The 20,039-nt window shown below is 43.0% G+C and overlaps 1 protein-coding gene across 1 annotated transcript in view; it reads left to right on the top strand.

Moving 5' to 3' along the window:
* Positions 1-1,234: 1,234 nt before the first annotated feature.
* PDLIM1 (PDZ and LIM domain 1) overlaps positions 1,235-20,039 on the top strand; it is a 37,291-nt gene continuing 18,486 nt past the window's right edge. The window contains exons 1-3 of the mRNA XM_016164240.2: positions 1,235-1,435; positions 16,170-16,321; positions 17,626-17,710. Of these exons, the coding sequence (XP_016019726.2) occupies positions 1,340-1,435; positions 16,170-16,321; positions 17,626-17,710 (333 nt within the window). The 5' untranslated portion in view covers positions 1,235-1,339. The remainder of the gene's footprint in view (positions 1,436-16,169; positions 16,322-17,625; positions 17,711-20,039) is intronic.

The following is a 20,039-nucleotide window of genomic DNA, read 5'->3' as shown; positions in this document are numbered from 1 at the left end:
GACCATTGTAATGCATTCATTAAATACCATGTGCCAGGCACTATTCTAGGCCCTGGGACGCAGCAGCCATCAAAATTAATAAAAATCCTACCCCCATGGAACTCATGCTTAGAGGTGGGGGTAGGACAAATAACAAGTGAAATATTGACTGTATCAGATGGAGATAAATGGAGAAAAATAAAGCAGGCGAAGGTGACAGGGTGTCCTAGAGAAGAGGTTTTAAGGAGGGTGCTCAGAGACGATGACTCAACAAAAAGAGAGCCACCGGAATGTCTGGGAGAAGGGTATTCCAGACAAAGGCCCTGAGGCAGGAGCAAGGAGGCCTCAGTGCGGTGGGGACGTGGGGACGGGGCAGCTGGAAATAAGGTCAGAGAAGGAGTTGGCATTATTGGGTGGCCTTGTAAGCATTTCAAGTATTTCGGCTTTAATTAGAGTAAAGTGGGGACCCAACAGACAGCGTGAGACACGGTCTGGTCTGGCGTGGAGGAAGTACTCAAGGGCGAGGTGACAGGGAGGCCAGTGGGGAGGCTAGTGGCGGCTGGGAACTCGGGTCTTCCTACTCAACCCCGTGCCCTTTCCACGGACTTAGTCCTTGGCCTGCCCCAAACCTGAAGTCTGAAGTGTTGGAGAGATAAGAACCTACAGCGTAATCCAGCCTGGAGGAAAGGTTTCTAGGAAGGTTTTGAAGTCCAATTATAACAGCGTGCGCTGGTCTTATTAGCATGAAAAAAGTTCCTGTAAGGGCTTTCTTAGCACCTGGAGTGTGGCCTCGGGCAAGTCTTCTAACCTCAGACTGAACCAGTTACGTCAGCTGAAAAGTGGGGCTAAATGCTTTGACTGCTTCAACGCGTCGAATGAAATCATTCGAAAGCACCTTTCATGCATCATTACCGTTTACAAAAAGCAAGTGAAAGTGGAGCTGCAATCAGAGGGTTGACTTTGCACAGCACTTCTACACTCGTTTTAAAGAAGGCCAAGCCTTGGTCCGTCGGAACCTGCTTGCCTCTCACCTAGTGAGTGGACTCGGCGGTGCTGCGGTCCAGGGCGGAGCTGCAGGGAACCGGGCCCGCCGATCAGACTCCGGGCTTTCTCGGATCGACTCCCAGCCTGGGCTCTCCGCGGGCCCCTGGGCGGAGAGTGGCTGCGGCCCCCGGGCGAGAGAACGGGCGGGGCCGGCGGCCTCAGCGCGGCCTGGGCGGAGCCGCCCCCGCCCTCGCTCCCGCCCGCCCCAGGCTCCCAGGGGCGGTGGCGCGCGCTCTTTCTCCGATAGCTGCTGGAGGAGCCCAGCCGCGTCCTGCCGCGTCTTTCCCCGCGGGCCACCGCTTGCCTTCCCAACGCCATGACCACCCAGCAAATAATGCTCCAGGGCCCGGGGCCTTGGGGCTTCCGCCTCGTGGGGGGCAAGGACTTCGAGCAGCCTCTCGCCATTTCCCGGGTAAGAGAGCCTGGGGCGCGCGGGGAGCGAGGCGCTCCCAGGCTGGGGAGCGGTGTGGCCTGGAGGGCAGGTGGGGAGGCTGGGGCTCCGAGGGCGCTGTCGGAGACGGCGGCCTCGGGAACCGCGTCCGGAGCCGGGACCGCCGGGCGCATCCAGGTGCGCCAGCAGCGCCCTGCGCGGCGCGCTCTCCGCGCTCCTCCGGCCCGCCGCCCCCCGCCGCCCAGTCCGGACGCTGCGCTCACGCGCGAGCCGGGCGGCGCCCGGCTACCGAGTCCCTGAAAAAGAATGGGGCAGCTGTCGGTCCTTCGCCCCGGAAGCGCGGCTCGGAGTGCGGACGCGCTTTGTTAAGCGGCGAGGGTATAAGGGTCCCCGCAGATCCCGCACGCTGGGAGACAGCACTTTTCGGTTCTTCGCAAGTCGCAGAGTGGCGTTCGGAAGCGCCCGGGACAACCTGGAACGTGCAGTGGAGTGGGTGGGGAGTTTCCTGGGGAGCGAGTGGGATTAACTTTAAACACACAACCGAAACAATTCGTTGCCCACTCTTGGGACCTCAGACGTGGCCAGATCTCACCTCCCTAATACCTTTTGGAGAAAAGGCAGAATTCTGGAAACAAAAAAGCCCGCATAAACACTCTTGGACATTCCCCTTCCCCTGCGAGAGGTGGCCATGGCCATATTTCTTCCTGGCATTCCCGGATTATCAACCAATCGGCCCTTTTCCCCCAGGAATACTTGAATCAAAGGAATAATTGAAAACTTAGAAGGACCTCATTTCTTTGGAAGAGCCCAGATTCAATCGGAGACCACTCGAAGCCTTAGGGAGACCCAGACTCAGTCATCTTGTTTGGGCTCAAGACAAGATTGATATCCAACCGAGAGTCTCCACAGTCAGTGCCTGCACCTAGAAGGTAGCCAATAAATATTTTTTCACTGAATGAAAAAAAGCAGCCAAAAGCACTTCCTGGTGTCCATGCCTTACCTCACATTCCATTCTTGGGCCCATCTACTTGCCGAAGGTGACCCTAAACTTCCCTTTCCAGCTGTCTGAACATCTCTTTTATTTCTTGGAGAGGGGAATGAGGGAAAGGGAAGATCCCTATGGATCCTTTTGACTTAAGTCCGTGCCAGCAGCTGAAGGGATATGTATGGTGGGAGGTGCAGGAGGAAAAGAATTGGGGGCCTCTTTTTGGCTTCTCTGCCACCTACAGTACTACCCACATTTCCTTCCCGGTGGGTCTAGAGGACTGAGGAAGTCGTCTCTGACCATCCCATGCCAGACAAAAGGCAGGTGCCTCACTCAGTTTTTAGGTCCTATCTTCCCCCTGTCTTCTACCTATTGTCCTGATGAGATCTCTTTGATTATTCTCACAGGTACAGGTTGTCCTCCCAGCCACTGAATTCCTCAGGGTGCAGAAAGTGTGCCTGACCTTAATCTGGACTCTCGCTCCCAAGCCTGACATAGAGCTGAACCTGGCTGTGCACAGTAAATCTTTGCAAGCTTATTAATAAATGCTTGTCCAGGGAAGGCACATTTAGTCTCAGTTACCTCATAGTCCATTTGTCCCTGCTCTTTGTGTCTATAATTAACCTGTCAGCCCTCTCCACATCTGACTTTGTATATGCCATGAAACCTTTTATTAAGAAGCGGAAGATACATTGGCAGTCTGTTGAAAAGGCAGTTACCACCCGGCATTTTAACTGCTTTAAAAAGTCTTAATGCACTGTATAGGAATGACTCTATGGGATGGAAAACAACTCTGTAAATTCATTAGCTTGTACTTCATATATTAATTAATTAATTAATTTGTTTATTAGCACATGTTTGATGTGCATATACCATACTTCAGAAACTATAAAATCCTGGGGTCTTAGAAATGAGAGAACACAACTTCATTCTCAAGGTGTTTATGGTCTAGTAGGGGAAGCTAATCTTTATAATGTCCTTGGCAGGTGCTTTAGTTAAAAAATGAAAGTGACTCAGAGAAGGTGACATTCTCATGCTGACAGTAGTTTGCTCGTTTCTTCATCTCATTTCCACATGAGAAAAATGTGGGCCTCTTCCTGGCAATAGGAAAGTCATTGTCATAAAGGGGCCTCGAGGTGGCTTTTTGAGATCTGGTGCTGGTCTGTTTTCTGATTGTTGCCTGAACTGTGCTGGGATGAGCTTTCTATTGTCTGAGGCTGCCTTTATCGTGCAGTGAGTATAACCCCAGCTACTGGCTGTGAGTTAGGGAATGTAAGTGCTCTGTAAACAGTGAACAATAGTGAGGAGGTGTGAGCACTGAAGAGTGTTATAACGCACCTTCTGGTTGGTAGGTGTGCTACATTTATCATTCTGGGCAGATGGAGTTTGCTAGTATGGTTTTATATATGTAGACTTCGAGTCTCCACACCAGAGCAAACCATAAAATTAGCCTGGGAGAGGAGTGCCTTTTATTTTAATAACTATGTTTGCTTTCTCCTTCATGGATTATTCTGGTATTGGCTCTAGTCTTTTGTTAAACTGCTAAAGCTTCTGAGTATAATTCTGGAATCCGTGTACTTGAAATTGTTTTTTTTTTTCTTTTTAAACTTTTTTTTCATTTGAAATAACAAGGTCATAAAATATGAATGCATAGCAAATGATTATAAAGTTAATACCTGTTTAATTACCACCCAGGTCAAGAAATAGAACATTGCCAGCACCCCAGAAGCTAACTACACATAATAGTATCTTGATTAATGGTAATCACCTCCTTTTTCTTTATAGTTTTACCACCTCAATAGGCATCTGGAACACCATAGCTTAATTTTGCCTGTTTCTGAGCAGAATTATACAGAACACATTGTATGTATGTGTATAGCTACTTTCACTCCTCAGCGTTTTCTATGTTATTGTGATAAAATTTACATCCAGATTTTCAACTTTAAATGGACATAAACTAGCTTTCTTCCTTTCCGAATTTTTTATTGAAGGCCTCTACCTTGGACTCTCCTTGATGAGCCAGAGACACATTGGCTACCATCCCCTGAGATTTTTTCTTCAGTGCCTGCTCCAAATCTACAGTTGTATCTCTCCTTGAGGGTTCTTTTTTTCCCCCATGTCAATTTCTTATTTCCTCTAGTTGCTTTCAAGGGAAGTCTTCAGAGAATCCATACCCAAGCCAAAATTGCTGCTCAGTTTATGTTGACTGTTTTTCTCTCCCAGCAACTGACAAAAGACAGGAAGGGGTGGGGACAGAGATAAGGGGATGCTCTTGTGAGGAGGAGCTGCTCATTTGCCCCTTGAGTCCTGGGGGAGCCTTTGCTAAGAGCAGCGTGGTTTTCTGGGGGAATTGCTTAATATCCTAAGTGGCGCTTAATAAATATTCTGTAGCCAGAGGGTCTTCTCTGAATTTTTTTAAAGAGTATTATTTCTAGGCTCAAGTAGGTTTACATCATGTCCTAAAGGTCTAAAGAGCAGGGCTCATCTGTTAGATTATGAAAAGTAAGAAACGACCATAAAGGCTCATCATGCATTATTGACCCTTGCTCTACGCTCCCTCATTCTGTGAAATCGATCACCTAGGAAGTATTAGCTACTCCAGCTGATCACTGCTGGTCTAAGGAGAGAGGAGAAAGAGGATAAATCAAAGGGAATAGAATGGAAATGAATGCTTGAGTCTACTGGCCTGAAATTCACCAAGCCATGTTCTGACCCCCTGACCAGAGATCCTCCCTTTCCCCAACCTTCTGGCCAACAGTGTTGATTTGCCTTTGAGGAGAAGAGAGGGGAGAAGAATTGCTTTAAGGTTTTGCAGTGTGGCAGATGACCAAAAGGAGATTATCATATAACCACTGAGGTCACACTCCTAGGCTAATTGGGACTGCGAGAAGCACCAAGAAATTGCTCTCGTGCTGGGATCAGGCTCGGACTGGTTTCCAAGCTGTCCTCATTCCCTAGGCTGTGCCTTGCAGTGCTCCACAGAGGAGAAGAAAGCTGGTCGTTTTCGCCTTTTACCGAGAGGAAGCTCAGGTCCCCATAGGTTGGGTAATTTGTTTGAATCTACATAATTTTTCATTGGTTGAACTACTTAATGTTTTTGTAAAGGAAAGCATAAAAACCAATTAAAAGGAGCAAAAGTGGCTGTGTCAGAAAATTAATTTTTAAAGGATGATTTGGCTTGCAGAATGTCTCAGAGGAAAACCTGGGGAAGCTGCCAGAACTTCTGTGTGAAGCCTGGTAAAGTGTCCAGGGCAGCGACTCAAGCTGACCTCCAGTCTGGACCACCACACTGGGTGACTCTGGGCAAATGACATACCTTCTTTAGGCTTCAGTTACAAAATAAAACAAAATGATAAACAAACAAGCAAACCCAATGTTCTTGTACCTTTTGAATATGAGGGCTCACTTGTTATTGTTAAAAAGTGTCCCAGCTTCTCATATGGCATTAGTTGCACTTTCAACCATGAGTTGATTTAGAAAACATATTATGAATTCAGAAATGTTTTCAGATGAATTTGTGTTGTGTTATTCATCTGTGAATGTCTGTGTCCACGTGACTCTTGTGTTAATCACAAATACCTCCATTAACACTTGAAAGATTTGTGTGAGAAATATTTATTTGATTGGCTTGTCACAATGACCATAGTTAAAATGTATATAAGACTTTTTATATGCTAGGCACTGTTCTTAGTGCTTACTATAGCCTCTCAGTAATCCTTACAAGTATCTTCTGAGGGAGATACAATTAAGATGCCCATTTTACAGCTGAGAAACTTGAGGCATGGAGCTGTTAAGTAGTTTGCCTGCATCTCATGCATCATACAGTAGTGAGTGAGAGAGCTGGAATTCTGTGAACACTCTGACTTTAGAGCCCATGGCCTTAATCTCTATGCCATACTAATATTTTAATGGCAACTAACATTTTTGAATGCCTTCTCTGTGCTAGGTGTGCACTTGAATTAGCTTCTGTATTCCCCACAACCCATGACACAGGGACACTGGACACACAGTCAGTAAATTGCAGAGCTGGGGTTTGAAGCCAGGCAGACGGACTCCCATGCCAGCTTTAATCACTATATTCTACCTCCTGATTAGCTGTAACTGTCAATATTTCATTGGTAATAATATGTTGGCACAAAGCTCCAAGAAGTGCTAATGGTGGTACAGGCATCAGCATGAGGAGTAAGACCCTCTTGGGACCCCAAAGCCTTTTGTGCATGTGAGGGTTGTTGTCCGGGTTGCCTTCCAGCAGCTTTGTGGCCTCAGCCCGAGTGCTCCTGGAGCTCAGAGCATCCCAGGGAGTAGTACCTCCCTTTCCTGTATCTCCTGAGAAGCCAGAAGCCCTGGCTCCATCTGGAGGAATTGACAGTTCGGCTCTGAGATTCTCTGCCCACGTGGACAGTGAAGAACTGGAGAGCAGAGTTGTTGAAGGGCTGGCCAGAGAAAAAGCCTGTTTGGGTGGCTTGGAGGGAATGTGGGGGCAATTTTGTTGGCAAATGAAGACGGTCAGGTAGTGGACAGATCTACCTTGCCCAGCCAATGATGGGCCTGGAAAGTGGCAGCCAAAACACAATATACCCCTGAAAACCTAAGACAAAAAGGTAATTTCTGCGTGATGCTTAGCACCTGTATGATCGTAGCTGTTGTTATGAGCCTCATTGTGGGTGAGCGAGAGTGACTGCTGGTCCGTAACTGAGGCGTGTGTTGTACTTCTTGCACACAGTACACTGCCTTCTTGATAATGCCATGAACGTCAATTGTGATTTTCTAAAGAATGACACTCTGGTCTTGTAGGAGGCCAGATTCCTGACCAAGGACTCAGGGCCTAATTTTTATAGACATGACTACTCGTATCAAACAAGACAACAAGGACACAGATGTGACATAAGTAAGATAAGACTAAAATGCATAGTGACAGGTTAAATTTACCTCCATTTCTTCTTTTAAAAAGTTATAAAAAATACTCATGCTTCTAAAGCTAAACATACCCACATCCTATGACCCAACAATCCTAGTTAAAGACTCAAGAGAAGTGTGTCCACATGGGCACCAAAACTCAACTCAAATGTCTAGCAGCAGGAGAATGGACAAGTAAATGGTATCATCGATGATGTCAAACACCACGGCAATGAGAGTGAAGGAATTATCACCGTGCACAAAGATATGGATGAGGCACACACACGAGCACAAATACGATGAGGGAAAGAAGCCAGACATAAAAGGATAAACATATATTCGTATATTGTATTATAGCAATATGTAATATAAATATATTGACGTATACGTAATATAAAATTAATCAGGCAAAATTAATCTATGGTGTTGGAAGTCAGTGTCACGGTAAGGAACCTTTCCAGGAAATTAGTGGTGGGAGAGAGGCACAAGGGGACTTCAGAAGGGCCGTTCTGTCGCCAGCTGTGATAAACGCGCTGGTTTCGTGGATGTGCACTTTTGTGAGAACCCATACAGCTGTGTATTTACGATTCGTGCACTTTTCTGTGTTATACTTCAATAAAATGTTTACCTAAAAACCCTCATGCTTGTTATAAAAGATCAGATAATATAAAAATGGGGAAAGCATAAGGTAAAAACCTTCCCCATACCCTTTCCCAATCTTACTTCCCAGATGTAAACACTGTTAACAGTTTGCTGCAAAACTTTGCAGGCTTTTTTTTTTTCGATTCATGTAACATTTTAAAAATCAAATTGCCATATCTAGGTGAACTATTTAGACATCAGTGCTTTGTACTTTTTGTCATATTTTTACTGCAGTAAACACGAATTAAAGACATCTCGATGTGGGAAAATGCAGTCTGGGTATCAGCCTGATCTAAGTTCAATTCCTGTCTTGTCTATTTATTAGCTATGTGTTCTTGGGCAGGAGTAGCCCCTGAAGCCTCAGTGCCCTCATTTGTAATATGGGAATAATAGTACTTTTCTTCAAAGGTTGTGGCGAGGATGAAGATCGTGTGTAGAAAGAGCCTAGCACTGTGGCTCACACAGAGAAGGCATCTGGAGACAGTGGTGCTATTAAAAATATACTAATGGTAGCTGCTATATATTGAGTGCTTATTATGTGCCAGTCTTTTAAACTCTTTACACATGTAACCTCATTTAATCTTTCCAGCAACCTAATTAGATTGATACTATTATGTTTCACTTGGTAAGTGAAACTGAGGCATAGAGAGTAATTTTAATTTGCCCAGTGTAATGTGTCTAGCAAATGCTTAGGCTTTAGGTTTTGGGGGTAGTTTTTGGAGCTATTTAAATGCACTTGGGGTTCATACAGTCTTGTTTGGAGACTGGAGAGACTCAGTGACTTCCTTATAAATAGGGCATTCTGTCTTACTATCTGCTTTTTAAGTGTATTCCTCCTTAAGAGATGATGGTCTTTCAGACCAAGAGCAGTAAGTTTCTGAATTGCCACTCCTGAGTATTGTTAGCTTCCTTTGGCACCGAGCCTGAAGTGAAGCTTGATTAAGGCAGAACTCTTGTACAAGTACCTGAACCCTACTTTATTGCATCATTTCCTTGAGAAAATGGTTGTAATCAAGAACATTTCGAAACAGTCTTGGGGTTTTCTGACCAACCTACATAAGCTCATACAGTTTCTGTGGCTATAATGTGGTTTAAAGTCTGTGCCATAGCTCTGGCCCACAAACAAATTGAGTTAGAAATCTGATGAAAGGAAGATCAAATTCCATATCTAAAGGCTTACTGCAGAGCTGGGTTCTACGTTGTCCCCCAGTACAGAACCGTTTAAATTTACATCTAAATACTTTGACACAGCCATTAAGTCAACTGAAGTTGTCTCTAAAGCCCCATGGCACTGAGATTGAACTTGAATTCCAAATTTCTTTATTTCAGTCTTGTATACTATTTTTATTAATGCTCTCTCATCTACTTATAAGGATTTACTTAAGATGATTTACAATGCAAAAAAAAAACCACACCTATTTACAATATTTAAAACATAAGAACACACATATAATAAGATTTAACAAAAAACTGGAACATAGAAGCAGAGAGAGAGAGATGTGCCAGGGCCTTTAAGTCAGATGGTTTCTGAAACTGCACTCTACGTTTCAGTGAGTTTTCTGGCCAAGGCAGAATAGGAACCATGTTGATATCTGGAATGAAATTACTTCTGAGTAAATTACTTCTGAGTTTTCTGGCCAAGGCAGAATAGGAACCATGTTGATATCTGGAATGAAATTACTTCTACCATATTTCACTTGCATAGCACCTTCAAGGATGTTGATCGACTTTAGGGACTTTATTTATTTTTTTACTCTGTTTTGGTAAGAGAGAAATACTAGTCTAATGGACTTTTTTTTTTTTTTCTTTTTAGGTGAGCCAACCCTTAGTTGACCTCACAGATTGCAAGGACCTTGTCAGCTTACAATTCCTTATTTGTCCCTGGCCTTCCTAGGTGGTCTCTCATCCAAGTACTAACCAGGCCTGACCTATTGGACATTTCTTTCAAGGGCCCTCTCTGTAATTTAATAGGAGTATAAGCCCTTGAAGTTGTTTTTGAAGGAGCTGAGATTTAGGTCTAAGTATTTTTTGTTTACCTGGTGACTTAATGTCATTCAGGAATAGTCACTGACCTCCTTGAAGTTTCCAAACGTGGTGAGCATCAAAATTTTCTGGGAAGCTTTACAAAAATGTAGATTCTTGGGTCCCACTGTTAGACCCTCTTTAGTAGATCTGAGGTGACGTGTGGAGATCCATTTATATTTTTAAAACCACCAGGGGTTCTGATGACTGACTCGTTTGGGAACCATTGTCTCATCCTTGTAAATATCAAAATTTTCCCTTGAGTTATCGGTGAGCCGGGTCAATTTCTCGCCTACATTTTAGATGCCAATTCCACGGGGCAAGGTTAACAAGTTTTGTGAACATTCAGGAAGTTGACCTGTGTTTCTATCCACAGGTGAAAGTCAGAGAACCTTCTGAACAGACAGTTTTCCCCAGAAGGGTGGGGGGATGGTGGTGGTGGTACAGGAGAAGCTCTGCATTAGAACCGTTTAAACGCTTCAACAAATATTTGGTTAAAACTCCCATCTGTCACAAGGATGACAATACAATTTGTCAAACAAACTAGAACACTGTCGAGAGTAAATGACAGTGCTTTTGATAATTAAGATGGAAAAATAGATTATTGTCCCAAGCAAGCCAGGGTGTTTTATAATCCCGGTCATAAAATGTTTCTACGTATACTTTTGTTTTATATAACTTTTTAACTAAGCCAGCGGTTGGTTACAAACACATTTGCATGGAGGAGCCAGGAGGCAACGTAAATGAGTTTTGACTCAAGGGTGAGGTAGTAAGAAAATTAAATTAATAGCTGCAAGAATGATAATAAATGGCAGCTGGTACCAGGTTTCTGTATTGGGGGCAATGGAGTGTGGCTGTGTGGGGGACTGTGGCTAAGCGGAGAGTGTATGTGTCATCTAGAGGGGATAGAGGCTCTGTATCTGGTGCTGATTGTTACCCTATGGGAATATTGGTCTAGAATTGCTAGATTTCCTGATTTTTCATCAAAAGCTGAGAATATAAGACTTCATATTAAATTTACCAATATATAAATATTGCAAATCATTTAGATTTATAAAAAAACAAGGTCATGGGCTGGATTCATTTCACAGGCCATCAGCTTTCAATTTTGAGCGCAGGGAGTTGAAGGAGCCCCATCTAGCTGTCAACTGAATATGTAATTTTAATGGAACTGCTTTCTGAAAGGTCCACTAGAGGAAGCCAGCCTCCCAATGGTCGGCCCGGAGGCCGACTGGGTGACCCTCTGAATGGTTCTTCTCCTTTAACTACCATTATGAGAGTATTATCAAATTCAGTCACCTAATCTCAGCAGAACTAAGACTCAGTGGTTGTTTCTGGGCATAACTGGGCAGACATGTTAGATGCTATGTTTACATTTTTTTGTTGTTCCCCATTGTTTTCCAGATAAGATACAATCTTAGAAAGAAAATAACAGGGCTCTTATGACGGCCTGATTCGTGTTTACGTCTCCAGCCTCATCCTCCTCCTTTCCTTTCACTTCCTGAGTTTTATCCATGCCAGTCCACATGTTCGTCCCGTGGCTTGTCATGCTCTTTCCCGCCTCTTGTAGTGCTTTTGTACGGTTTTAAGCAGCACCTCCTCCAGGGAGTATTTCCTGATTCCTCCCTTAGGTTCCCATTGCCTCTTTGCTTGCTCCTAGCACAGCACTCATCAGTGGTTGGGACATGTCTGTCTCCCCCAGGATTTTGTGAGCAACTCGATGGCAGGCACCACCCTTTTCACATCTGTATTCCAGTGCCTTGTGTGGTTTCTGGAATCTGCAAACAGTAGCTCACATTTCTAGTGCTCTGCCTGAAACATCTCATGTAATCCTCACATCAGCCTTCTGATGTCAGGGCTGTTATCATCTTGTTTCACAGGTAAGAAGAGTGAGGCACACAGAGGTGATTATCCCACCCAAGGACATTTGTCATACAAGTGGCAGAGATAGGACTTGAACCCTGGCCATCTGACTTCAGAAGGCACATCTTAATTAACAAGCTACACTGTCTGTCTGTCTTTTCCGAATGTAGTAAAGGAACGGGCGTCTGGTGAATGAATACATGAGAACGAGGAGGGGACAGGGGAGGAAGGTTACCTCTTCATTTGTCGTGGCCAGTGACTACACATCTAGTTCAGTATAATAGCAATATTTAGTTATTTAGATAGAAGTTGAAGAGAGTGGGAGAGCTACATCACAGTCCTCTTCTGTGCCATTTAGAAGTGACATCAAACTCTTCAAAAACCTTATATGCTCAGGAGTTTGACAGTAGCGCTTTAAAAATGCATTAGGAACTTGCAGCACAGGGCAGGTATACAGGTTGGCCTTTGAGCAAAGTGTCTGCGTGGGGTAGGGAGCAGGGGTAAGGGAGACACAAATGAATTCTGCAGAAAATGGCAAGTTGTTCATAAGTGGAAATCATTGCGCCTAAACTCGTTTATTCTCATGCACCGAGAGTCGTGTGGTTATGTTGTATGGTCTCTGGGGATGAAAGCAAGAAGAAGGTTTTTGAAGATGGCCATTGAATTGGGTCTGTTTCTTTAGAGGAGAGTATAGGATTTATTTTTTAGAAATCGAATCCGACTCCATTATGAGCCGATTCTGATGGAATTTGATGGTCAGGAGGAAATTTGAATAGACAGTGTGGTATGCCGGGTTAAGTGGTTGGACTCTGGATCCCCAGAGCCTGCCACTCACCAGCTATAAAACCACTTAACCCTGTTCCTCCCTTTCCCTGTCTGTAATGATGCAATAATATTGCCTACCTGATAGCTAACCCTTACCAAATACTTAAACCATGCTTTCAGCATACTGAGCACTCATTAACTAATGGCTAGGATTGTGATGACTAGTTAGTGTGTAGTAAGGATTGGAGTCTACTAGTCAAGATGGGAATTAACTAATGTTGGAGACACAGGGCTTCTCTTGTGAGGCCCTTTTCTGAGCTGGGTATTTTATAAGGGGTGAGGTTACTGGGCCCCAGCTCAGTATAGAGCAATTGAGATGATTGTCTTATGGTAGGAGGCACCCAGGCAGCACCAGGAATCTGACACTCCATGTAGAGGAACACCGCAGATGAAGCTACTTAATTCCAGATTTCTCTTTGGCTCTGGCAGTTGACCTTGGAGCATCTGCTTGTGGCATCGTGGTAAAGCAGAAAGTGGAATTTGGAATAAGGAGATCTGGTGTCAAGTTTAGGCTCAAGGTTTTTAGCTCAGTGAACTTGAATCAGTCACAACTTCTGATTCAATTTCCTCATCTGTAAAGTTATCTTATATGTTGGTGGTGAGGTCATCATTATTGAAACCTCAAATAGGAGATTGTATGTGAAAGGATTTTGTAAAAGGTACATTCACAATTTGTTTAAATCAATTTTTTAAGGAACCAATGGCTCATAAAAGAATGTGAATTTAATCTGTTTATGTATGATTCTGTCTAAACCCACCAGATGATGTTGTCTTGTAACTTTCTGAGATTTCTTTTGGCTTCCCACTAGTTTGACTTAAAAAAATGAAAATCAGACTGAACAATAGGCCTCGATTACTCAGGTTCAGGGCTCTTAAGACTGGTTTTAGCTTGTCCAGGACCTGTTGGAATATACTTAGCAGAAATGCCTCTCCCACAAGACAGTTTGAACCAAATGCTGGAAATTACAGAGTTCTTAGCATGAGCATACGAAATTAAAAGAAACTTCTGTTTTTATCTTTTCGAACCTTCCCCTTACTCCCATCTCATCGTTTTAGTTTTGTGAATGGTCACATTCCAAGATAGCAATATTGAGGGAAATGATTATTTGATCCCTTGTGAAATAGTCATTTTTTAAAGGATAAAATGAAGTATCATGATTACATATTTAACAACACTAGGTATTCTAGATTCAATCATTTGTTGGACAAATATTTATTGAGTACCGACAATGTGCCAGTCACTGTTCTGGGCACTGGGGATACCATGATGCCAAGGGCAGACAAAATCCCGTCCTCACACACCTTACAGTCTTTAGTAGGCCCTCGGGCATTAAATAAATAAACCCACAAGATAGATTCACAAACCTAATGTGACAAGTGCCACAATGACGAAGAATGACAGGGTGAGGTGGGGGAATATAACTAAAAGGTCAGGGAAGGCCTCTGAGAAGGGTCATTTAAGCTGAGACCCGAAGAATGAGATTTAATTGGGCAGAGGTTATAGCAAGTGCTGAGGTCCTGAGATGGGAAAGAACAAGGAATACCCCTGTAGCTAGAGCTTAATGGGGGAATGGCAGGATCAGGATGAGGAGGAAGGCAATTTTGTTGGTGATTTTGAATTTTATCCCAAGGGGTTCTTTAACGCTATTAGATTTGGTCATGATAAATGCGTTCCACCTGGCTGCTCTTGCTGGAGGTAGTTTGCCAATGCAGAAGCATTGCCAATCCCAAATAAAGTGATGCTTAAGACCATTGTTAAAACAAGAGGTCCCTGTTGTTCTTTGGGGTGGAGAGTGAAATATACATGAAATAGACCAGATCGGTCTTCTCAGGAAATGGGCAGAAAATGAGAGGTATTTGTTTTTATTCTGTGTGACTCAGAGCCTCCCTTTACCACATTGACTGAAAGAAGAGCATCTTACGCTTGTCTGTATAAACATCTTTTCCCAGTGGCTGGATGAGAAGAAAGTCTGACCTTGGATCAGGGCTTTCGAAAGGCCAGCTCTCTGGTGGACAAATGATGGGAAAGCCAGAAAGGAAGGTTAGGAGGTCAAGCTCTCTGCACTGGTTTCCACATCCTGCTACATTCCAGGAGAGTTTTGCCTGACAAAGTCATAACATGTCTGAGCCAGAGAGACCTCAAAGATCAAGTCACTCGCCCCTTATTTTATGGTCAGGGTGCTGATGAGATGGGCCATGACAGCACCTCAGCCACCTCAGAAGGGCCAGCATCTTCAGTTTGGTGAAGGCTGATTGGAAACTATGGTTGCTGAAACCTGCATCAGATGCGGAGGCTTAGGGCATAAGCCTGTGTCATGGTTGGGGCCTTGAAGGGCTTCTGAGCTATGGTTCAGCCTTACAGAGACACCCAAGTGTTCACAAGATCTTCAGTTGGCTTCCGGGAGTCAAAGGCCTTCTCCAGGGAGAGGGCGGAACCCTCTGTGGACTGGGTGTCTGAGTGCGTTACTGCCACTCTGCTCCTGGGGAGGCTTGGAATTCCCATCGAGGAAGGTCTTCTATGTCAAAGTCATGGACCGACCCTAGGATGACTGTCATATTTTTAGTATGCCTCGGTTTAGAAAATACCTAATAATGAAAATGACTCTGAGGTTAGTACTACTTCAAAATGAGTTTGTATTTCATTCATCGCAACAGCATTTATAGTCACTTGAAAGATAGTTGTACATCTGTGTGTGAGACATGATATTTATTCAGTCCACATGTAATGCCCAGTAGGCCAGGCGGATTTCGATGACCCATTGCAGTAATTGACTATCCTTCTCTGAACATTGGTGGCCCATGATTTGGAACTACAGGTCAGAAACATCGGCCTGCAGAAAACCTGCCACCTAGAGGGGATGACCCACTTCTCGAGTGGGAGGAAATGAACCAGTGTAAACCCACAATGCCAGATTTTAAACTTTTTTATTGCTTTTTTAAATGACAAGTAATTTAAGCTCATTGTAAAAACCAAAAACATTACAGAAATGTATAACTGAACAATTTGGTGAGCAGTGTTCCAGAGTTTTTCTGCGCATAAATAACATGATTTTTATAGCAATAAGATGTTACTAAACATGTTGTTCTGTGTGTGTGTGTTAAGTATGATTGGTAATTCAGTGGGAAGAACATTGAGTCTGATTTGAGGGTTTAGGTTTTAGCTCTATAATATACTGGATGGATTACTAGTAATATGGTAATATACGAGTTTCGGTGGTCCCAGGTGAGTGACAGATCTTTCTAAGCCTGAGTTTCTAGTTTTCTAAAATGAGGACTGATAGTCTTCCTTTCTCACAACATTGTAAGGATCCAGTGAGATGGTATATAGACAAGGACTCTGTGTAAACCATAATGCTTCCATAAATATAAAGGATTGTTATGGTTGATGCTTATGATTTCAGTCCTCTTTCCTTTTTAAATGTATTCATTCACATTTGTGAATACTTATTACCCCAGTGGTAACTTACTCAGTGGTTGCCTGGGAGATGAGTAATAACTAGCCTGTTCTTTCCCTTTTTCCAGGTCACTCCCGGAAGCAAAGCTGCTGTGGCTAATTTATGTATTGGAGATATAATCACAGCCATTGATGGGGAAGATACTGGCCATATGACACACTTGGAAGCTCAGAACAAAATCAAGGGCTGCGTAGACAACATGACTCTCACAGTGTCCAGGTAAGTCCTGTGGAAATGTCTGTTTCTTTCTGATCAGCTGGAAGCTGTTTGTGGGCAAAGACTGCCTCACCTATCCCAGAATGCCCTACACTCCTGAGCCAGGAGATTACAATGACAGAGAAAGATGGCAACACACTAGACAGAGCGCTGAGTGTAAGCTTAAGTACACTACAAGAAAGGAGAGCTGGATGAGTGAGGAGAGAGCACTGGGAGTTGTAACTGGGGTTGAATTCCCATTCTTCTTTCATGGAGTCTTGGAAGGCGCCCTGCCAGGGCATGATTTCTGAAGTGATTTTGTTCAGCCCTGATGGCTCCCTATTTCCTGTTGGATCAAGTTCACATTCTTTATTTTAATCTCCTGTTACATAATCTGCACTTTAATGTCTCATTAACCTTAGGTTCCATAGCTCTTTATCACGAACCTTTTGCTCAGGTTCTTACCTGTGAAGTAGGCTTTTGGCTTTTTTTTTTTTCCTGGTGCTACAGGACTAGTAGGAGGACCAAGTATGGGGCAGGATGTGAAAATATTTTGTATACTTCAGTGTCCCACCTCCTGGAAAGTGCACCAGTTTATTACCACCCCCTCAGAAACACATTTACCTCTTATTCTCATTTCCATTTCTATCTCAGTTTAAATCTTCTTTTTCAAGCCCTAGTTCAAGACATTCATTTGCTCATTTATTCATGGCTTAATTTATTTGATTCATTTACCAAAAATTGAACAGGTTCACCTTGTATATATCTGGCACTGCTAGGCACTCTGACAATACCAAAATAAGTACAATTATTCTTCACTTGTAAGAGAAAAAAAAAAAAACTACACTAATTAAAACTGAAACTAGACTGAGATAATTGCTATGCCATAGGTACAAAGAAATCCTTTGCAAGCTCAGTAAAGGAGGCATCACTTTTATCGAGTCCAGACAAACCTCACAGATAAGTTGGTTATCTGGTCAGGATCAAGAGTGCTGGGAGAGAGAAGCTTGTTTTGTCCTGAGCAGAGGTGGGCAGCATGAAACATGCTCAGGAGCCAGGAGGCCAGTGCAGCTGGGAGTCAGCAAGACAGAATGCAGTGAGGGAGGACCAGGCTGGTAGAAGTCCCAGCAGCTTGGGAAGCCTCTCAGGCGTGAACATGATGTCATCAGATTAGTGCTTTTGAAAAATCACCCTGGTGACAAATGGAGGGGAAGGCAGGGGCAGAGTGCTAGTGCAGAGGCCAGTAGTCAGGCAAGGCATTTTCCCACTCTGTTTTTAGTGCATATTATTAGTGCGAATGAAACAACAGCTTTGTCCATCTCTCGCAGATCCGAACATAAAGTCTGGTCTCCTCTGGTGACAGAGGAAGGGAAACGTCATCCATACAAGATGAATTTAGCCTCTGAACCACAGGTAAGTACTTGTTCACCATTACCACTCCTCTGACGACCAGTGTCTTTTCTCCTTTTGACACAGCTCAGCACACTCCCTATTTTTCCTGCCCTAGAGGCCTGGAGATAAGACAGCAGGGAGAGCCCTCCACTGTCATTACTGGATCCTGGCTCTAGTTCACTTCTTCCCGTAAGGGAACTGCAGGAGGAAAGGGCTGGAAAACCCCAAGTCAGTGACGCTGTGGCCTGGACTGGAAGCAGCGGGTAGGAAGGCAATACAGGAAGCGGGTGGAAGCCTTTCTATGCAGAACAGGGTGGCGGGACTGTGTAAGAGAAGGGAGCTGACTCAGCTCATTGTGGATTTCAGGTACAAGTATGAAGAGAAGTTTGGGTCCCAAGGTCCAAAAGCTAAAGGAGCTGAGGGAGAATATAAAAGGAAACTCTGCCTCTCCTCTTAGTATCCCACTCCCCGGTTTCCATGATTCTTAGGGTGAAAATCCCTGTTTTTGCTATGGTTCAACTTGTAGTGAGACCTTAAAATTACTAAAATGAACTGGTAATTCATATTGAAGAAATGTGGTAGGGAGTCAAGACACAATTTGTCAGTCAAAAAGAATTTCCTGGCACAGTAGACTGCCCTAGGATCCCAGATTTGTAAATAAATCTCTCAGCACTTAGAATATAGGTGATTTTATTTCTTTTTTCCTTAATTGCATCTTCTAAGTAATCTAAAGTGAATGGGTATTCTTTGGAATAAGGGGACGAAATTTAAAAAGAATGTTTAGAATATCTTTGTAAAATTCCTCATGTCTGACATGCTGTTTTCACAAAGTGTGTGTCTGTTGGATAAATTAATGAATTATTAATGATAAGTTAATAAGTAAATTGATAATGGCTTTTTAAAACTTTTAGACTAGGTTGTGATTATTACCCATTTCATCCCAATTAAAGATTTGGGCTCTAATCTTTTTCTAGATTTGGGACACTCAGGTTTTTTGGTGAATTGAGATACAATTAAAAGATAACATGTAGCTAGCAATCTTTTATACATAAAACAGATATACAGTTGAATTCACTGGCTATGTTAGTGTGGGTGAATCAAGTGGTCGTATGTAAATCGTATTTTCTCAGGTGGCTTCCATTAAAATGTCAGAAAATTCTCCATTAATATCATAAAAATCATACTTAAGAATCCTAAGAGTCACATTTAAGTATCGTTTTGCATCTGACATTTCAAAACTGATATGAACATATGATTCTGGACAGCTCCTGTTAGGAAAGTTCATAAAATGGTGCTCAGTTGATCAACTGGCAGTTGTGTAAAACTAATTTAAAACATGCCACAGTTAATTCCAATTTCCCCAGGGAGTTCTCGGCCACTTCATTAAATTTACTATAAATGTTATATTTTAATGTGTCAAGTTCTCATATTTTATAATGCAGAAGGAATAATTTTTGTTTTAATTTGGTTGATCTAAAATCCTAGTTTTCACTGAAATAAGGTAATAATACTTAAATTTCAGTTATACTTTTTATATGTATTATACTTGAGTTTTCATCTTAAACATATAATCTGGTTACCTGCATTAATATTTTGAAGGTAGTTCTCATCAGATTCAAAAAATTCTCAAATACTTTAATATCTAACTTGAGTATATTTTTCATTTGATTCTAGTAATTCTTTTTATGAAAAATTTCCCTCTTCTCTTTTTTCAAAATCTTACACTTGCAGTCATTCTAAAATAGAGGAATGAGTAGGAGCAGAGTTCATCTATAAATTAGAAGATGTTAGTTCATGTTGTGCCAGCCAACACCCCAGCTTATCTGAGGTCAGAGCAGTTACACACCTAGTTTATATTTCCTCATTATTGAGTTTCCTAGGCGACTGATAAATACAAAGCCCAAACAATTACGTCATCCCTTCCAAAAGGCAAGCTCTGAATTACCCGTCTGATTTCTGGAAAGACCAGTATTCACATGGGGTTAGAGATATTCCTTTTATGTACAAAACAGATATATTCTTGGACAATCTCTATAAAATGAAAACCAGAATTTCCAACCTGAATTTTCTACTGACTTCCATTCTAATTGAGAATGTATTTTTATGGGGGGAGATGGGAACGAACACTGGCAGAATGTTTGCTATGCGACAGGCTCGTGCTTGGCATACTGATATTTCACACCAAGTCCTTGTGAAGGAGGCTTTATTTACTTCATTTTAGACAGGAGAAATGGGCTAAAGAGAGAGGCATAACATGCCCAAAGCTGAGCAGGAAGCAGCAGGGAAATTTGAGTCAAGACAGAACCATCAGGGCTCTTCCCTGGTGCTCAGCGTCCTATGCTGCTCCTAG

Source organism: Rousettus aegyptiacus, unplaced genomic scaffold, assembly GCF_014176215.1.
Source record: "Rousettus aegyptiacus isolate mRouAeg1 unplaced genomic scaffold, mRouAeg1.p scaffold_m13_p_6, whole genome shotgun sequence".
Classification (NCBI taxonomy): domain Eukaryota; kingdom Metazoa; phylum Chordata; class Mammalia; order Chiroptera; family Pteropodidae; genus Rousettus; species Rousettus aegyptiacus.
This window is presented reverse-complemented; position numbering and strand designations above follow the sequence as displayed.